General features: G+C 47.3%; 13 protein-coding genes across 13 annotated transcripts, besides 25 other annotated features; 1 reads left to right on the top strand and 12 right to left on the bottom strand. All coding sequences in view use genetic code 2, as the record gives it.

Annotated features, from left to right (window-relative positions):
• Nucleotides 1-68, top strand: a tRNA (tRNA-Glu).
• ND6 (NADH dehydrogenase subunit 6) lies at nt 69-590 on the top strand. Its single transcript has one exon. It carries the CDS (start codon nt 69-71, stop codon nt 588-590), a length of 522 nt encoding a protein of 173 aa, YP_009020722.1.
• A 10-nt stretch (nt 591-600) lies between these two features.
• Nucleotides 601-669, top strand: a tRNA (tRNA-Pro).
• An 8-nt stretch (nt 670-677) lies between these two features.
• Nucleotides 678-745, bottom strand: a tRNA (tRNA-Thr).
• Nucleotides 746-747: 2 nt separating this feature from the next.
• On the bottom strand, nt 748-1,890 carry CYTB (cytochrome b). Its single transcript has one exon. It carries the CDS (start codon nt 1,888-1,890, stop codon nt 748-750), a length of 1,143 nt encoding a protein of 380 aa, YP_009020721.1.
• A 7-nt stretch (nt 1,891-1,897) lies between these two features.
• Nucleotides 1,898-3,715, bottom strand: ND5 (NADH dehydrogenase subunit 5). Its single transcript has one exon. It carries the CDS (start codon nt 3,713-3,715, stop codon nt 1,898-1,900), a length of 1,818 nt encoding a protein of 605 aa, YP_009020720.1.
• Nucleotides 3,716-3,786, bottom strand: a tRNA (tRNA-Leu).
• Nucleotides 3,786-3,852, bottom strand: a tRNA (tRNA-Ser).
• Nucleotides 3,853-3,921, bottom strand: a tRNA (tRNA-His).
• ND4 (NADH dehydrogenase subunit 4) lies at nt 3,922-5,299 on the bottom strand. The gene has a single exon. A coding segment is annotated over exon 1 (1,378 nt).
• ND4L (NADH dehydrogenase subunit 4L) lies at nt 5,293-5,589 on the bottom strand. Its single transcript has one exon. It carries the CDS (start codon nt 5,587-5,589, stop codon nt 5,293-5,295), a length of 297 nt encoding a protein of 98 aa, YP_009020718.1.
• Nucleotides 5,590-5,660, bottom strand: a tRNA (tRNA-Arg).
• Nucleotide 5,661: 1 nt separating this feature from the next.
• On the bottom strand, nt 5,662-6,013 carry ND3 (NADH dehydrogenase subunit 3). The gene is given in 2 exon segments: nt 5,662-5,839; nt 5,841-6,013. 2 exon segments carry the CDS (start codon nt 6,011-6,013, stop codon nt 5,662-5,664), a joined length of 351 nt encoding a protein of 116 aa, YP_009020717.1.
• Nucleotides 6,014-6,082, bottom strand: a tRNA (tRNA-Gly).
• On the bottom strand, nt 6,083-6,866 carry COX3 (cytochrome c oxidase subunit III). Its single transcript has one exon. A coding segment is annotated over exon 1 (784 nt).
• ATP6 (ATP synthase F0 subunit 6) lies at nt 6,866-7,549 on the bottom strand. Its single transcript has one exon. It carries the CDS (start codon nt 7,547-7,549, stop codon nt 6,866-6,868), a length of 684 nt encoding a protein of 227 aa, YP_009020715.1.
• ATP8 (ATP synthase F0 subunit 8) lies at nt 7,540-7,707 on the bottom strand. Its single transcript has one exon. The coding sequence runs from the start codon at nt 7,705-7,707 to the stop codon at nt 7,540-7,542; it is 168 nt and encodes a 55-aa protein (YP_009020714.1).
• Nucleotides 7,708-7,709: 2 nt separating this feature from the next.
• Nucleotides 7,710-7,778, bottom strand: a tRNA (tRNA-Lys).
• On the bottom strand, nt 7,779-8,465 carry COX2 (cytochrome c oxidase subunit II). The gene has a single exon. It carries the CDS (start codon nt 8,463-8,465, stop codon nt 7,779-7,781), a length of 687 nt encoding a protein of 228 aa, YP_009020713.1.
• A 1-nt stretch (nt 8,466) lies between these two features.
• Nucleotides 8,467-8,535, bottom strand: a tRNA (tRNA-Asp).
• Nucleotides 8,536-8,537: 2 nt separating this feature from the next.
• Nucleotides 8,538-8,610, top strand: a tRNA (tRNA-Ser).
• COX1 (cytochrome c oxidase subunit I) lies at nt 8,602-10,152 on the bottom strand (the record flags this gene model as incomplete). Its single annotated transcript has 1 exon — nt 8,602-10,152. A coding segment is annotated over one exon (1,551 nt), but the record flags the coding sequence as incomplete, so codon positions are not given.
• Nucleotide 10,153: 1 nt separating this feature from the next.
• Nucleotides 10,154-10,224, top strand: a tRNA (tRNA-Tyr).
• Nucleotides 10,224-10,289, top strand: a tRNA (tRNA-Cys).
• A 3-nt stretch (nt 10,290-10,292) lies between these two features.
• Nucleotides 10,293-10,365, top strand: a tRNA (tRNA-Asn).
• A 1-nt stretch (nt 10,366) lies between these two features.
• Nucleotides 10,367-10,435, top strand: a tRNA (tRNA-Ala).
• A 5-nt stretch (nt 10,436-10,440) lies between these two features.
• Nucleotides 10,441-10,513, bottom strand: a tRNA (tRNA-Trp).
• Nucleotides 10,514-11,552, bottom strand: ND2 (NADH dehydrogenase subunit 2). The gene has a single exon. A coding segment is annotated over exon 1 (1,039 nt).
• Nucleotides 11,553-11,621, bottom strand: a tRNA (tRNA-Met).
• Nucleotides 11,621-11,691, top strand: a tRNA (tRNA-Gln).
• Nucleotides 11,692-11,698: 7 nt separating this feature from the next.
• Nucleotides 11,699-11,771, bottom strand: a tRNA (tRNA-Ile).
• On the bottom strand, nt 11,770-12,747 carry ND1 (NADH dehydrogenase subunit 1). Its single transcript has one exon. The coding sequence runs from the start codon at nt 12,745-12,747 to the stop codon at nt 11,770-11,772; it is 978 nt and encodes a 325-aa protein (YP_009020710.1).
• Nucleotides 12,748-12,753: 6 nt separating this feature from the next.
• Nucleotides 12,754-12,827, bottom strand: a tRNA (tRNA-Leu).
• Nucleotides 12,828-14,437, bottom strand: an rRNA (16S ribosomal RNA).
• Nucleotides 14,438-14,508, bottom strand: a tRNA (tRNA-Val).
• Nucleotides 14,509-15,495, bottom strand: an rRNA (12S ribosomal RNA).
• Nucleotides 15,496-15,563, bottom strand: a tRNA (tRNA-Phe).
• Nucleotides 15,564-16,739: a D loop (control region).

Here is a 16,739-nt window from a genome sequence, read left to right as displayed (position 1 = left end):
GTTCCTGTAGTTGAGAACAATGGCGGCTTTTCGAGCCGCAGGCCTCGGGTAGTGTCCGGGCAGGAATAATGACTTATTTTATGTTTTTTTTAGGGATTTGCTTTGCGGTGGGTGTTTTGGGTGTGGCGTCGAATCCTTCGCCGTATTATGGGGTTGTTGGTTTGGTGTTAGCGTCTGTGGCGGGGTGCGGGTGGTTGCTGGGCCTTGGGGTTTCGTTCGTGGCTTTAGTGCTGTTTATGGTGTATTTGGGGGGTATGCTGGTGGTGTTTGTTTATTCAGTAGCTTTAGCAGCGGAGCCTTTCCCTGGGGCTTGGGGGGATTGACGGGTGATTGGATGTGCAGTAGCGTTTGTGGCAATTGTTTTTGGGGGGTTGGTGTTTGGGGGGTTTATGGGGGCTTGGAAGTTCGGGGTTTCTACTGTGAATAATGTTGGGGTGTTTGTTGTTCGGTCGGATTTTAGTGGAGTTTCCATGTTTTATTCACATGGGGCAGGGATGTTTTTAGTGGCGGGTTGGGGGCTGTTGTTGACTTTGTTTGTTGTATTGGAGCTTGTGCGGGGGTTGTCGCGGGGTGCTATTCGGGCGGTTTAGGGGTTAGGGTCAGAGAATAGTTTATTGAAAATGCCAGCTTTGGGAGCTGGAGATAAAGGTTTGAGTCCTTTTTTTCTGAGTTTGGGGTACTCTAAGAAGTGGTAAGTCTTCAATCTTTGGTTTACAAGACCAATGTTTTTATAAACTATTAGAGTATTTAGCAGTTGAGTATTTTGTTTTCTAGGGCGCTTGCGGCGGGGAGGAGAAATAGGAGGATAGTGAAGTAGGCGATTGAGGCGAGTTGGCCGATGATGATGAATGGGTGTTCGACGGGTTGGCTTCCCACTCATGTTAGGACGAGGAGGTCGGCGACTAGTACTCAGAATAGGAGTTGGGAGAGTGGTCGGAATGTTATTGCTCGTTGTTTTGATTTGTGCAGGAATGGGATTAGGAATAGGATCAGTACGGAGGCGGCCAGTGCTAATACGTTTCCTAGTTTATTTGGGATTGAACGTAGGATGGCGTAGGCGAATAGGAAGTATCATTCTGGCTTGATGTGTGGTGGGGTTACTAGCGGGTTTGCTGGGGTGAAGTTTTCTGGGTCTCCCAGGAGGTTCGGTGAAAATAGGGCTAGTGCTATTAGAGGGGTGATTATTAAGGTAAGCCCTAAGATGTCTTTGATGGAGAAGTATGGGTGGAATGGGATTTTGTCGCAGTCTGATACGATTCCTAGTGGGTTATTTGAGCCCGATTCGTGTAGGAAGGTTAGGTGGACTAGGGTGATTCCTGCAATTAGGAAGGGCAGTAGGAAGTGGATGGCGAAGAATCGGGTTAAGGTTGGATTGTCCACTGAGAATCCTCCTCAGGCTCATTTTACTAGAGTTTGCCCAATGTACGGGATGGCTGAGAATAGGTTGGTGATTACGGTGGCCCCTCAGAATGACATTTGTCCTCATGGTAGGACATACCCTACGAAGGCAGTTGCTATTAGGGTGAGTAGGAGGATTACTCCTGTGTTTCAGGTTTCTTTGTATAGGTAGGAGCCGTAGTAGAGGCCTCGTCCGATGTGTAAGTAGATGCAGATAAAGAAGAGCGAAGCACCGTTGGCGTGGAGGTTGCGGATGAGCCATCCGTACTGGACGTCTCGGCATGTGTGAGCTACTGAGGAGAAGGCGAGTGAAGTGTCTGCGGTGTAGTGTATGGCTAGTAGCAGGCCTGTTAGGATTTGTGTGGCTAAGCAGATGGCTAGAAGGGAGCCGAAGTTTCATCAGGCAGAGATGTTGGAGGGGGCGGGTAGGTCGATTAGGGAGTTGTTGATTATTTTTAGTAGGGGATGGGATTTGCGGATGTTAGGGGCCATTAGTGAGTCTGTGTGTTATTAGGATTATTACCAGGATGGAGAGGGCGAAGGATCCTAGGTAGGCCTTAATTAGCCCTGTGTGTATTGAGGTTGCGGCTTTGCTTGCGGCTACTTGTAGTTCAGCAAGGCCCTCTGGCCCTATTTTTTTGAGTCAGGAGAGGTCGATCAAGTGTAGGGCAATGTTTTGTCCCTTTTCTAGTAGGTTTTTGGAGAAGAATCGGTGTACTAGGGGGTTGAAGTACCCTAATGCAGAGGAGAAGTTTATGAGGGGGTTTGGTTTGGGGTGAGTGAGGGTGTGTGTTATGTTCGATAGTTCTAGGGCTAGGATGATTCCTAGGATTGTTATGAGGATGGCAGCGGTTTTGGTGATAAGGGGTATGGTTATTGGGGGGGTTTTGGTTGGTGTGATGAAAGAGGTAATGATTATTCCTGCTGTAATGCTGCCTAGGGCGAGTCGGGTTAGGGGGGCGGTGATTAGTGGGTTGTTTTCGTTTATTGATACTATTGGGGGGATTCGGGTTTGTCCAGCTTGGACTAGGATGGTTATGCGGATGCTGTAGGTTGCGGTGAATGCTGTGGCTATAAGGGTTAGGAGTAGGGCTCAAGTATTTAGGTATGATGTGTTTAAGCTTTCGATGATGAGGTCTTTTGAGTAGAATCCGGCTAGGAATGGGGTTCCTATCAGCGCCAGGTTTCCGATGGTTAGGCAGGAAGTAGTGACTGGGAGTATTTTCTGTAGGCCTCCTATCTTTCGGATATCTTGTTCTCCGTTTAGGTTGTGGATGATAGACCCTGAGCATAGGAATAGTATGGCTTTAAAGAAGGCATGGGTTGAGATGTGTAGGAAGGCTAGTTGTGGGAGGTTTAGTCCGATAGTGACTATTATTAGTCCTAGTTGGCTGGATGTTGAGAAAGCAATGATTTTTTTGATGTCATTTTGGGTTAGGGCGCATGTGGCAGCGAATAGGGTTGATAGAGCACCTAGGCATAGGCAGGCAGTTAGGGCTGTCTGGTTGGTGGCTAGCAGGGGGTGCATGCGGATGAGCAGGAAGATTCCGGCTACTACTATGGTACTGGAGTGCAGTAGGGCTGATACTGGGGTGGGGCCTTCTATTGCTGCGGGCAGTCATGGGTGGAGTCCAAATTGGGCGGATTTTCCTGCGGCTGCGAGGATTAATCCTATGAGGGGGAGGATTGGGGTTTGGTGGGGGTGTACGGCTTGTTGGATCTCTCAGGTGTTGAATGTTGAAGCTAGTCATGCTATGCTCAGGATCAGTCCGATGTCTCCGATTCGGTTGTAGATTACGGCTTGTAGGGCGGCGGTGTTGGCATCTGCTCGGCCTTGTCATCAGCCGATGAGAAGGAAGGACATGATTCGTACTCCTTCCCAGCCTACGAATAGGAGGAATATGTTGTTTGCGGTTGTTAGGAGGAGTATGGCGACTAGGAATGTCAGTAGGTAGGTGAAAAATTTTGTTACGTATGGCTCTGAGGCCATGTATCATATGGCGAATTGTAGGATTGATCATGTTACAAATAGGGCGATTGGAAGAAATGTTATTGAGTATTGGTCTATTTTTAGGCTCAGGGGGATTTTAAAGTTTATAATGAATTTTCACTCCCAGTGGCAGGTGACAGATTCTACTCCCGAGTAGATGAATGCGGTTGTAGGGGCTAGGCTAATTAGGAATGCGGTTTTAACAGCGCGGGTGGTGGCTTGTGGGGTGTTTTTAAAGTTTTTAAATAGAAATGGCAGGATGATTGGGGTTAGGAGGATTGTCAGCGTGAGTAGTGTGAGGGAGTTGATTAGTAGTGTGGGGTTCACTACTTTTACTTGGATTTGCACCAAGATGGGTGGTTCCTAAGACCAGTGGATTGCTGTTATCCTTTAAAAGTAAGGGGGCTGAGGTTTTAGGCTCAGATGTAAGAGTTAGCAGCTCTTGTTGGTTAAACCCTCCCCTCGGCAGGTAAGAAGGTTTGAACTTCTATTCTTAGAATCACAGTCTAATGTTTGGTTTAAACTATACTTGCATGAGGGGATTCCGGAGATCAGTTCGGGTTTGAGGATTAGGAGGAATATTGGGATAATGTGGAGTGTTATGAGCAGGTGTTCTCGCGTGGTTGAGTTTTGCATAGATGTGATGTGGGAGGGGATTGAGCCTCGTTGGGTCATTAGTAGTATGAATAAGGTGTAGGAGGCGGTTAGTAGGGTTGCGATTCCTGTTAGGATGATCGTGAAGGCAGATCAGTTGAATAAGGTGATTATAATGGTTAGCTCTGCTATGAGGTTTGTTGTTGGGGGTAAGGCTATGTTTGTTAGATTGGCCAGCAATCATCAGGTAGCTATGAGTGGTAGGAGAGGTTGTAGGCCTCGTGTGAGTAGTAGAATTCGGCTGTGCGTACGTTCATAGTTTGTGTTGGCTAGGCAGAATAGTATGGAGGAAGTTAGTCCATGGGAAATTATTAGGATCATTGCCCCTGAGAATGATCAGTGGGTTTGGATTATTCCTGCGGCGATAACTAGGCCTATGTGGCTAACGGATGAATAAGCGATTAGTGATTTTAGGTCTGTCTGTCGTAGGCAGATTGAGCTAGTCATTAGGGCGCCTCATAGGGCCAGGGTTAGGAAGGGGTAGTGCAGGAGGTTGGACAGTGGGCCCATAAATAGAGTGACTCGTATAATTCCGTATCCTCCTAGCTTTAGTAGTAGGGCGGCGAGGAGTATTGAGCCTGCGATGGGTGCTTCTACGTGGGCTTTTGGCAGTCAGAGGTGTAGGCCGTATAGTGGGGCTTTTACTATGAATGCTATGAGCAGTGCTAGACCTGATAGTATTCCTGTCCATGAGGTGGATAGGGTTGGGTGGGTTAGTTGTAGGGTTGGCAGGTGCAGGGTGCCAATTTTCACGTATAGGTGTATGATTGTGATTAGCAGGGGTAGAGAGCTTACTGGCGTGTAGAATAGCAGGTAGATGCCAGCGCTTAGGCGTTCTGGTTGGTTCCCCCATCGGGTGATTAAGATTAGGGTGGGAATGAGGGTTGCTTCAAATGAGATGTAAAATAGTGCTAGTTCTGTGGTGGAAAAGGCTAGTAGGATGAATGGCTGGACTGCGACTAAGGTTGAGATAAAGATTCGTTTGCGTTGTAGGGGTTCTTGTTGCAGGTGGTTTTGGCTTGCTATGATTATGAGTGGGAGTAGTCAGCAGGATAGTACTAGGAGGGGGGATGAGATTTGGTCAATTCCTGTTCAGTTGGATAAAAATTTGTAGGGGTAGTAGGTTGGGATTAATCACTGTAGGCTTAGGGCAGCGATTAGGAGGCTGTATAAGGTGGTGTTAGTCCATAGAAATTTTGGTGGAGACAGCAGGGCTGTTGGAAGAAGTATGATTGTGGGTAGGATGATTTTTAGCATTGCAGGAGGTTTAGGTTGTGTAGATGGTCGGAGCCATGTGTGCGGGTGGAGGCTACTAGGATGGCCAGGCCTGTGCCCGCCTCACACGCTGAGAAGGTTAGCATGAGAATTGGTACCATGGTGAATGAGGAGACTTGGTTTTCGATGGATCATATTGATAGGCCTACGAATATCGATAATATTATGCTTTCAAGGCATAGTAGGGCGGATACTAGGTGGGTTCGGTGGAAGGCTAGTCCTAGTCCGCTGAAAATGAAGGCTGAGTAGAAGCTTAAATGTAGGGGCGACATAAGAAAGTTACAGGGTTGGCTGTAATCTGCTGGGTCGAAACCAGCTATCTTTTTGGTTAGACTAACTTTCTGTTATTCTGCTCATTCTAGGCCCCCTTGAATTCACTCGTAGGCCAGTCCGAGTGTTAGGAGAAGGAGGATCACTACAGTTCAGGTGAGGGTCATTAGGGGGGATTGGAGTTGGACGGCTCATGGCAGGGGGAGTAGGAGGGCGATTTCTAGGTCGAATAGGACGAACAGGATGGCTACTGAGGAAGAATCGGACTGAGAATGGTAATCGAGCAGATCCAAGTGGGTCGAATCCACATTCGTACGGTGAGAGTTTCTCTGAGTCGGGGTTTATTTGGGCGAGTCAGAAGTTTAATGCGGTTAGGGCGGCGCTTAGGATTGATGATAGGGCGAATATGAACATGAGTGCGTTCATTGCTCTCCTCTGGGTTTATACCAGATTCTAGAGATTGGAAGTCAATTGTAATTAATATACTAGAAGAGCAAGATCCTCATCAGTAGATGGTTATGTAGAGGAATAGTCAGATGACGTCTACGAAGTGTCAGTATCAGGCTGCTGCCTCGAATCCGAAGTGGTGGTCTGATGTAAAGTGGAACTTGATCAGTCGGAAGAGGCAGACGGTCAGGAAGGAGGATCCGATGATTACGTGGAGTCCGTGGAATCCAGTGGCAACGAAGAAGGTAGATCCGTAGACGCTATCGGCGATTGAGAATGGGGCTTCGTGGTATTCTATTGCTTGTAGGGCTGTGAAGTAGAATCCCAGGAGGATCGTTAGGGTTAGGGCGTGGATGGCGTGTTTTCGGTTTCCTTCTGTGATGCTGTGATGGGCTCACGTTACGGTAACGCCTGAGGCTAGTAGGATGGCTGTGTTTAGTAGGGGGACTTCTATCGGGTTGAGTGGTTTAATTCCTGTTGGGGGTCATTGGCCTCCTAGTTCTGGGGTTGGGGCCAGGCTCGAGTGGAAGAACGCTCAGAAGAACCCTAAGAAGAAGAATGCTTCGGATGTGATGAAAAGGATTATGCCGTATCGTAGGCCTTTTTGGACTGTGGGAGTGTGATGGCCTTGGAAGGTGCTTTCTCGTACAATGTCTCGTCATCATTGGAGTATTACTAGGAGTATTGAGATGAGGCCTAGGGTTAGTAGTATGGATGAGTTGTAGTGGAATCACATGATTAATCCTGAGGTTGTGAGTAGGGCGGCGGCTGCCCCGAAGATTGGTCAAGGGCTTGGGTCAACTATGTGGTATGAGTGTGCTTGGTGTGCCATTAGATGTTTTCTTGTAAGTATAGGCTTAGAAGGAGCACGAAGACGTAGGCCTGGATTATGGCTACTGCTACTTCTAGGATGGTTAGGAGTAGTAGGATGATTATTGTTAGGATGGATACTGCAGGAAGGGTGGGTATTAATGCAATGGAGGCTGTAGAGATGAGTTGGATGAGTAAGTGTCCTGCTGTAAGGTTGGCTGTAAGGCGGACTCCGAGGGCTAGGGGGCGGATTAGTAGGCTGGTTGTTTCGATCAGGATTAGTGCGGGGATTAGGGGTGTAGGGGTACCTTCGGGTAATAGGTGGGCTAAAGAGGCTGATGGTTGGTTTCGTAGGCCTGTTAGTAGTGTGGCGAGCCATAGTGGGAAGGCTAGGGCTATGTTCATAGATAGTTGGGTGGTTGGGGTGAATGTATATGGAAGGAGGCCTAGAAGGTTGATTGTAAGAAGTATGATTATTAGGGATGTAAATATTATGGCTCATTTGTGGCCATTTTTGTTGAGTGGGACTATTAGTTGTTTTGTGATTAGGTGAAGGAGTCATGTTTGGATAGTAGAAAGGCGGTTGTTGATTCATCGGTTGTTTGGGGACGGGAATAGTAGGGCTGGGAAGAGTAGGGATAGTAGGATTAAGGGGATGCCGAATAGATTGGGGCTGGAAAATTGGTCAAAGAAGCTTAGGTTCATGGTCAGGATCATGGTGTGGGTTTGGTAGTGAGGGAGGTCTTATTTGATGGGGGGTTGGTTGTGGTGAAGGCTAGTAGTTTTGGTTGGATGAGGAGTGCTAGGGTTAATCAGGTTATAATTATGATTGAAAATCATGGTGCGGGGTTAAGCTGTGGCATATCATTAAGGAGGGGGAAGTCCCTCTTTGGCTAGCTTAAAAGGCTAGTGCTGTTGCATAGCTTCTTAATGATTAGGATGATGATAGAAGGGACGATCAGGCCTCGAAATGTGGGAGTGGGGTTGATTCTACTACAATGGGTATGTAGCTGTGATTAGCCCCGCAAATTTCTGAGCATTGTCCGTAAAAAATCCCAGGCCGGGTGGTAATGAATGAAGTTTGGTTTAGTCGGCCTGGGATTGCGTCTGTTTTAACTCCGAGCGTTGGGACTGCTCAGGAGTGGAGTACGTCTCCTGCAGTAATGATCACGCGGATGGGGGATTCTATTGGGATAACTACGCGGTGGTCAACTTCTAGCAGTCGGAAGTGGCCGTTGGGTAAGTCTGGGGTGGGCACTATGTAGGAGTCGAATGATAGGTCTTTGAAGTCTGTGTATTCGTAGCTTCAGTATCATTGGTGGCCGATGGCTTTTAGGGTGAGGTCTGGTTCATCGATTTCGTCCATTATGTAGAGGATTTGTAGGGATGGGAGGGCGAGGAGTACCAGGACGATAGCAGGTAGGATTGTCCAGATCAGCTCTACTTCTTGGGCGTCTACAGCATTGGACGAGAGTTTTTCTGTTAGTATGTGGGCTAAAAGGTAGAGAACTAGGCTGCAGATAGCTAGGGCAACGATTAGGGCGTGGTCGTGGAATTCAACGAGTTCTTCTATGATGGGTGATGAGGCGTCTTGGAATCCTAGTTGGGAGTGGTTGGACACATGAGATGTACAGGATTTTTACCTGTGATTTAGTCTTGACAAGGCTATGTAATTGGTTTACTAACGTCTCATAAGAAAGAAGCATGAGCGGTTAATGCAGTTGGCTTGAAACCAGCATGTGAGGGTTCGATTCCTTCCTTTCTTGTACTTGGACGAAGGCCGGTTCCTCGAAAGTATGGTATGGGGGAGGGCAGCCGTGGATTCATTCAACGTTTGTGGTAGTTAGTTCTGGTTGTAGGACTTTTCGTTTGGCCGAAAAGGCTTCTCAGATGATGAATATTAGTATGATTACGGCTACTATTGAGATTAGGGAGCCGATGGAGGAAATGGTGTTTCATAGTGTGTAGGCGTCGGGATAGTCCGAGTATCGTCGGGGTATTCCTGCTAGGCCTAGGAAGTGCTGGGGGAAGAACGTTAGGTTTACTCCTGTAAATATTACCCCGAAGTGGGCTTTTGCTCATGTTTGGTGTAGGGTAAACCCAGTGAGTAGTGGGAATCAGTGAGTAAATCCTGCTAGAATGGCAAAGACGGCGCCTATGGATAGGACGTAGTGGAAGTGGGCAACTACGTAGTACGTGTCGTGCAGGGCGATGTCTAGGGAAGAGTTTGCAAGAACGATTCCTGTTAATCCTCCGATGGTAAATAGGAAGATAAATCCTAGAGCTCATAGTATTGGGGGGTCTCATTTGATTGTTCCTCCGTGCAGGGTGGCTAGTCAGCTAAATACTTTGATTCCGGTAGGGATGGCAATGATTATAGTGGCTGATGTAAAGTAGGCTCGGGTATCAACGTCTATTCCTACTGTAAACATGTGGTGAGCTCAGACGATGAATCCTAGGAAGCCGATGGATAGTATGGCTCAGACTATTCCCATGTAGCCGAAGGGCTCCTTTTTGCCTGAGTAGTACGTGACTACGTGTGAGATGATTCCGAACCCCGGTAGGATCAGAATATAGACTTCTGGGTGTCCGAAGAATCAGAATAGGTGTTGGTACAGGATTGGGTCTCCTCCTCCAGCGGGGTCGAAGAATGTGGTGTTTAGGTTTCGATCAGTTAGTAATATTGTAATACCGGCGGCGAGTACGGGGAGTGATAGAAGGAGTAGGATGGCGGTAATTAGTACGGATCAGACAAATAGTGGGGTTTGGTATTGTGAGAGTGCGGGGGGTTTTATGTTGATGGCTGTGGTGATAAAGTTGATGGCCCCAAGGATGGAGGAGATACCGGCTAAGTGGAGTGAGAAGATAGCCAGGTCTACTGAAGCTCCGGCGTGGGCAAGGTCACCTGCTAGGGGAGGGTAGACAGTTCAGCCTGTGCCGGCGCCAGCTTCTACAGTGGATGAGGCTAGTAGGAGGAGGAATGATGGGGGGAGGAGTCAAAAGCTTATGTTGTTTATTCGCGGGAATGCTATGTCGGGGGCACCGATTATGAGGGGGACTAATCAGTTGCCGAATCCTCCGATCATGATGGGTATGACTATAAAGAAGCTTATTACAAAGGCGTGAGCGGTAACGATTACATTGTAAATTTGGTCGTCGCCTAGGAGAGTTCCTGGTTGTCCTAGTTCTGCGCGGATTAATAGGCTGAGTGCGGTGCCGACTATTCCTGCTCATGCCCCGAAGATGAGGTACAGGGTGCCAATATCCTTATGGTTAGTGGAAAATAGTCATCGGTTGATGAAGGTGACGGGTAAGATGGCTGAGTGTTGAAGCGTTAGGCTGTAGTCCTTTTTACAGAGGTTTAATTCCTCTTCTTATCGGCTCTGTAGTGAAATTCATGTTGAGTTGCAAGCTCATCGATGCGCACTAGGGTGCGTCAGGGTCTTTGTAGGCAGAAGCCAATTGGTTTAGGCATTTAGCTGTTAACTAGAGTTTTGTGGGATCGAAGCCCATCTGTCTAGGGAGGCTTTAGCTTAATTAAAGCGTCTGACTTGCATTCAGAAGATACAGGTTAATATTCTGTAAGTCTTAATGTGCAGAAACTAAGAGGGTTTAACTCTTATTTAAGGCTTTGAAGGCCTTCGGTTTGGGGTGTTATCCTAAGTTTCTAGACAATGGCATGTATTATTGGGGACAGGGGAAGTAAGAGGATTGATAGTGAGGCAAGGACCGCAGTAGGTGTGCTTGGGGCTTTGCTAGTGTATCATTGTTTTATGTGGTTAGAGGAGTTGGGGGGAAGGGTAATTGTTGAGTGGTATGCGAGGCGTAGGTAGAAGAAGAGGCTGAGCAGTGATAGCATGGCAATTGCCATGGCTGCTGGTGTTATTTCCTGTTTAGTTAGTTCTTGGATGATAAGTCACTTTGGTATAAAGCCTGTTAATGGGGGGAGGCCTGCTAGGGATAAAAGTACTAGTATTAGGGTGGCGTTTAGCACTGGGGTTTTTGTTCATGAGGTTGTGATCATGGATAGGTTAAGGGCTTTGATTTTGTTAAGGGCTAGGAATACGGCTGATGTTATGATTGTGTATAGGTAGAAGGTAAGTAAGGCCAATTTGGGGCTGTAAACTAGGATGATGGCGATTCAGCCTAAGTGGGAGATGGACGAGAAGGCTAGGATTTTGCGTGTTTGTGTTTGGTTCAGTCCTATTCAGCCTCCTAGTGCTGTTGAGGCTAGGGCCATGGCGGTGAGTAGAGCTGGGTCGAGGGATTTGGATGTTAGTAGGAGCAGGGTTAGTGGGGGGAATTTTATGAGGGTCGAGAGTAGCAGGGCTGTTATTAGTGGCGATCCTTGTAGTACTTCTGGGAATCAGAAGTGAAATGGCACTAGGCCCAGTTTAATAGCGATTGCTGCTGTCAGTAGTAGACAGGAGGTTGGGTGGTTTATTTGTGTGATGTCTCATTGGCCGGTGACTCAGGCATTGGTTATGCTAGAGAATAGGACCAGGGCGGAAGCAGCTGCTTGGGTTAGGAAGTATTTCGTTGCGGCTTCTACTGCTCGTGGGTGGTGGGATTTGGCAATTAGGGGAATGATGGCTAGTGCGTTGATCTCCAGTCCTGTCCAGGCCAGAACTCAGTGGTTGCTGGAAATTGTGATTGTGGTGCCCAAGATGAGGCTGAAGGTTATGATTGGGGTCGCGTAAGGGTTCATTAGTAGAGGAGGGGGTTAAACCATCATTTTCGGGGTATGGGCCCGATAGCTTGATTAGCTGACTCTACTAGAAAATAATATAAGGGAAGTATGGAGAATTTTGATTTCTCTTGTGTGGGTTCAATTCCTACTTTTCTAAGGTCAACAGGAAATGAGAGGGCTGTTATACCTCTATGTTCACTTTATCATAGTGACCCTTTGTAGTTCAGGCACATTTCCTTATGTAAGGAGGTAGGCCTGCATAGCAGATAGGTATGCTGATGTGTCAGAGGCACAGAGCTAGTGTGAGGGGTAGGAAGTTTTTTCATAGTAGGTGCATTAGTTGGTCATATCGGAATCGTGGGTATGAAGCTCGGACCCATAAGAAACCAGAAGATAGTAGGAGGACTTTTGTGGCTAGGATGACGGGGAATAGTTCTGTGGGTGGCCCTAGGGCGCTTGGGTTTAGGAATATGATGGCTGTAAGTGTATTTATTAGCATAATGTTCGCATATTCAGCTAGGAAGAATAAGGCGAAGGGTCCTGCGGCGTATTCAACGTTAAACCCTGAGACTAGCTCAGATTCACCCTCTGTGAGGTCAAAAGGAGCTCGGTTTGTCTCTGCTAGGGTGGATACGTATCATATTATTGCTAGGGGTCATGAGGAGAAAATGAAGTATAGAGGCTCCTGTGCGACGGCAAAGGAGCTGAGTGTGTAGCTTCCGCTTAGTATGATTATTGATAGCAGGATTATGGCCAGTGTCACTTCGTATGAAATGGTCTGTGCTACTGCCCGTAGGGCTCCGATTAGTGCGTATTTTGAGTTCGAGGCTCAGCCTGATCATAGGACTGAGTAGACGGCTAGGCTTGACATGGCTATTAGGAAGAGAACTCCGAGGTTTAGATCTGCTAGGGGAAATGGGAGTGGTAGTGGTGCTCAAGTGGTGAGGGCTAGGACAAGGGCTAGTATTGGTATCAGAATGAATAGAAGTGGGGAAGAGGTAGAGGGTCGGATGGGCTCTTTGGTAAATAGTTTCAGTCCGTCCGCAAATGGTTGAAGTAGGCCAAAAGGCCCGACAACGTTAGGGCCTTTGCGGGATTGTATGTAGCTTAGGATTTTCCGTTCTACTAGGGTTAGGAAGGCTACGGCAATCAGGATTGGGATGATGTATAGGAGGGATATAACGAGGCAGCTTAGTGTTGTTATTTGAATCATGGGTGAAGCTAGGGAGAGGATTTGAACCTCTGGGGAAAGGGCTTAAGCCTTCTGCACTTGCCGGGCTCTGCCACTCTAGCTGGTCCTTTTCTAGGATTGAAAGTGGTGGGGGAAGGCCCTCTTCACGGTTTAGTTGGTTTCACTGCTTAGAGGGGGGGGGCGTGCTTGTGGTATTGGCCCCACTTTCCCGGTCCTTTCGTACTGGGGAGAGTGTGTCATAGATAGAAACCGACCTGGATTGCTCCGGTCTGAACTCAGATCACGTAGGACTGTTAATCGTTGAACAAACGAACCCTTAATAGCGGCTGCACCATTAGGATGTCCTGATCCAACATCGAGGTCGTAAACCCCCCTGTCGATATGGGCTCTTGAGGGGGATTGCGCTGTTATCCCTGGGGTAGCTTGGTCCATTAATCAATTATATTGGGTCTGGTCACTGTTAGCACTTTGAGGGGTAGCTCTAGGTAAAGAGGTATGGTCTTGTTTTTGGAGGATTTGTTCTCCTCCAAGGTCGCCCCAACCGAAAAATATCGACCAGGCTCTGCGATGGTAGTGGCCCCAGTGGGGTTGATTGAGGATTCGCGGTGGTCGTTGATTTTTAAGTTCCACAGGGTCTTCTCGTCTTATGTTCACATCCCCGCTTTTGCACGGGGAGATCAATTTCACTGATTATCTGTGAGAGACAGTTAAGACCTCGTTTAGCCATTCATACAAGTCTCGATTTATGGGACAATTGATTGCGCTACCTTTGCACGGTTAGGATACCGCGGCCGTTAAACCTAAGTCACCGGGCAGGCATCACCTTCAATACTTGTTTAATTTGCTGAAGGCTATGTTTTTGGTAAACAGTCGGGCCTTATTAATTTGCCGAGTTCCTTTCACAGATTTTAATCGCTCTTATAGGCGCTCCTGAGTCGGGTTAACAGGGTTAGTTAATACGTGGTCTTGTAGGGGTTTTTGTATCTGTCTAGGTCTGTTAATAATGTTTCTATGTAAGCTTGCGCCGTTAGAGGGGTGTGGCCCTGAGTTACTTATTTTAGCATTAATTCTCCTATATTCATAGGTTGACCTGTTTGTGATAAGGGAATCATCTTATTTTGGTATTTTTAGGTGGTGGAGCTTTGACGCACTCTTTTTTGATGGCTGCTTTAGGGCCCACGGTAGGATCAGTAGTAAGAATTATCCGCTAGTCGAGGTTGTGTCCTTTTTTAATGGAGCTGTCCCTCCATTAAATAGCTCTTAATCATCTCATTAGGGTTCAGGATGTCCGGTAGGGAGGATTAAGGGGGAACTTAGATTCGTTTCACAGGTAACCAGCTATCACCCAGCTCGGTTGGCTTTTCACCTCTACTGACAAGTCATCCCACTCTTTTGCAACAGAGACGGGTTCGCTCTCTTTAACTGCTTGAAAGTAGCTCGCTTGGGTTTCGGGGGGGCAAACTTTAGTTCACTTTGCTTGGTTGTTCTCGCTAAACCATGATGCAAAAGGTACAAGGGTTGATCTTTGCTGTCTGTCGCTTTGATTGTTTCACTGCTATTTCATCTTTCCCTTACGGTACTGGGGTCTCTATCGCGTCTAAGTGTCTTTTCTATCGCCTATACTAAGACTGTAAAATGCTTTAGTTTAATTAGTTTAGTAAATTCTTTAGTTTTGGTGTACTATTTGTGTGGTTGAGCTAGAGGGGGGGCTTCAAGACGATCCGGTCTAGTAGATATCTTTCAGGTGTAAGCTGAGTGCTTTGGTGTTATAGCTACGTCTTGATATTCTAAGTACACCTTCCGGTACACTTACCTTGTTACGACTTACCTCATCTTCAGCGTATTTATGGTATTAGTTATGTGGGATGTGGCTTTTGAGGAGGGTGACGGGCGGTATGTACGTGCCCCAGGGCCGGCTTAAAGTAGGCTCTATTGTCCCACTTTACTGCTAAATCCGCCTTCCAGAAGTGGTTTCACGCTTCTTTCCGTGTGCCCTATGAATGGGGAATGTAGCCCATTTCTTCCACTCCATAGGCTATACCTTGACCTGTCTTATTAGCGGGGTGCTATTGTGTCCACTGTTGTGCTCTCATTCGAGGTGGGCTGGCGACGGCGGTATGTAGGCTGTGTTGGCAAGGGGTGGTTGGGTTAATCGGGGATTATCGATTGTAGAACAGGCTCCTCTAGGTGGGTTTGGGGCACCGCCAAGTCCTTAGAGTTTTAAGCGTTTGTGCTCGTAGTTCTCTGGCGGATACTTCGGTAAAGTAAGTATCAAGATTTAGGGCCAGGCATAGTGGGGTATCTAATCCCAGTTTGGGCCCTGGCTTTCGTGGGTTTAAATCAGTCGTTAGTTCCTAAGATCATCTTAATGGTGTGTTTAGGTGCATCTTGGGCTTATGACAGCTCAGTTGCATTTTGATCTTAGTTAGCTAGGATAGGCATTTACCACTCTTTACGCCGTGTCAACAGGACGGTTGATTTGGGTTTCTTGTATGACCGCGGTGGCTGGCACAAGATTTACCAACCCTTGAAGTTAGGCTGTTGCTATAACTAAGTCAAGTTTGCACTCATTGCTTAATGTTAATTACTGCTGAATACCCGTGGGGGCGTGGCTTAGCGAGGCGTCTTGGGCTACTACTTGGGTGTGCCTGATACCCGCTCCTCAAGGCCTGTATGGGGGTAGGTGGTCGAGGGCGTTTACACTGGGGCGCGGATACTTGCATGTATATATTTAGCAAAAACCAACCGTAAGGTTAGGACTAAGTCTTTTGTCCGCAGGCATGTTTTATGCCATCTTGGCAACTTCAGTGCCATGCTTTGTGTTAAGCTATGTGGACGGGGGTGTGGTTAGCTGATAGTTGAGTGGTGAGTGAGAGTGAAGTATATGAAATTATTGCTTGTGTTTACTATTTTTAGTACTGGAGTTTCTCTAATAAGTTTAAGTTGTTTTGTATGTGTTTGTGTGTATATGTACATCGTTCCGATGATGTCATGGAAGGGATGATTAATGGAGTTTTAGAGGTAGTTTGCTGGGATTGGGCGATGAAGGTTTATGCTACATGGTGGTTAGCGAAAGTTTACTGGTTTAGTTTGTGAAGCGCAGGGGTTGCGCTTAATGATTTGTTGTTTTGTGCTATGTCCAACGAGCATTCATCCAATAGCCCCATTTAACCCGGAGGGTGGAGGTAACATTAACTGAATGTGGTCAAAGTGCATCAGTGTCAGGATGATTCCCCATATACGCCAACCGTCTCATCGAGGGACCCTTGAAATATAGGATAGGCCGTGAGGCAGGTGTGTCCAGGCTTAGATTGTGGGACCCCCGAGATCACTGGGAATAGCCACCTGTGAGGTAACCCCGGAAAAAATAAGAGGAACCAGAGGCGCCAAAAAGCTGGAACATGCCGCGATTACGCATTGAGAAGGTGAAAGTACTCACAGATGCCACTTTGAAGGGCAAGGAGGGGTGAGTGAACCCAATGGATGGCCCTGACCGAGGAACCAGAGGCGCAAAAATGTGAGGAGGGCGAGGGGTTTAGGGGGAACGTATGGGCCTGAAGCTAGTCATACCGGACATTATGTGCAACGGGTTGCTGATTTCACGTGAGGAGTACGATTAATAAATCCGTCTGATACGAACTGCATGAGATATGTGGTGGAGAGTTGTTGTTGGAGCATGTCCTGTGAGCATTCATTAAAATGGGGTCTTGTTATGCGCTTGAGTGGAGTTGTATTGGGTGTTGTGGGGTATGGTCCTAGAACATTCATGCCGGGTGGTTTGGTAGGAGTGTGTTTAAGGGTTTAATGGCCGTGTACATGTATGGGTTTAGCACCTGCTTATAAGATAGTCCGTATATAATGTATATTACTGGTACTATAGTATGTATGTATATGGGGTATATAAATTTATGCACGAATATGCATAACCAAATACCCCCGCCTCGGGGGGGGAGGGGGGGGGGGTTAAGCATAATGGCATAGATGGGGCAGAATTATTAGGGGGTTTGCGGTTA

This window comes from Anser cygnoides, mitochondrion, assembly GCF_040182565.1.
Source record: "Anser cygnoides mitochondrion, complete genome".
Lineage (NCBI taxonomy): Eukaryota > Metazoa > Chordata > Aves > Anseriformes > Anatidae > Anser > Anser cygnoides.
The sequence above is the reverse complement of the archived record's forward strand: the minus strand, read 5'-3'. Positions and strand labels throughout refer to the sequence as shown.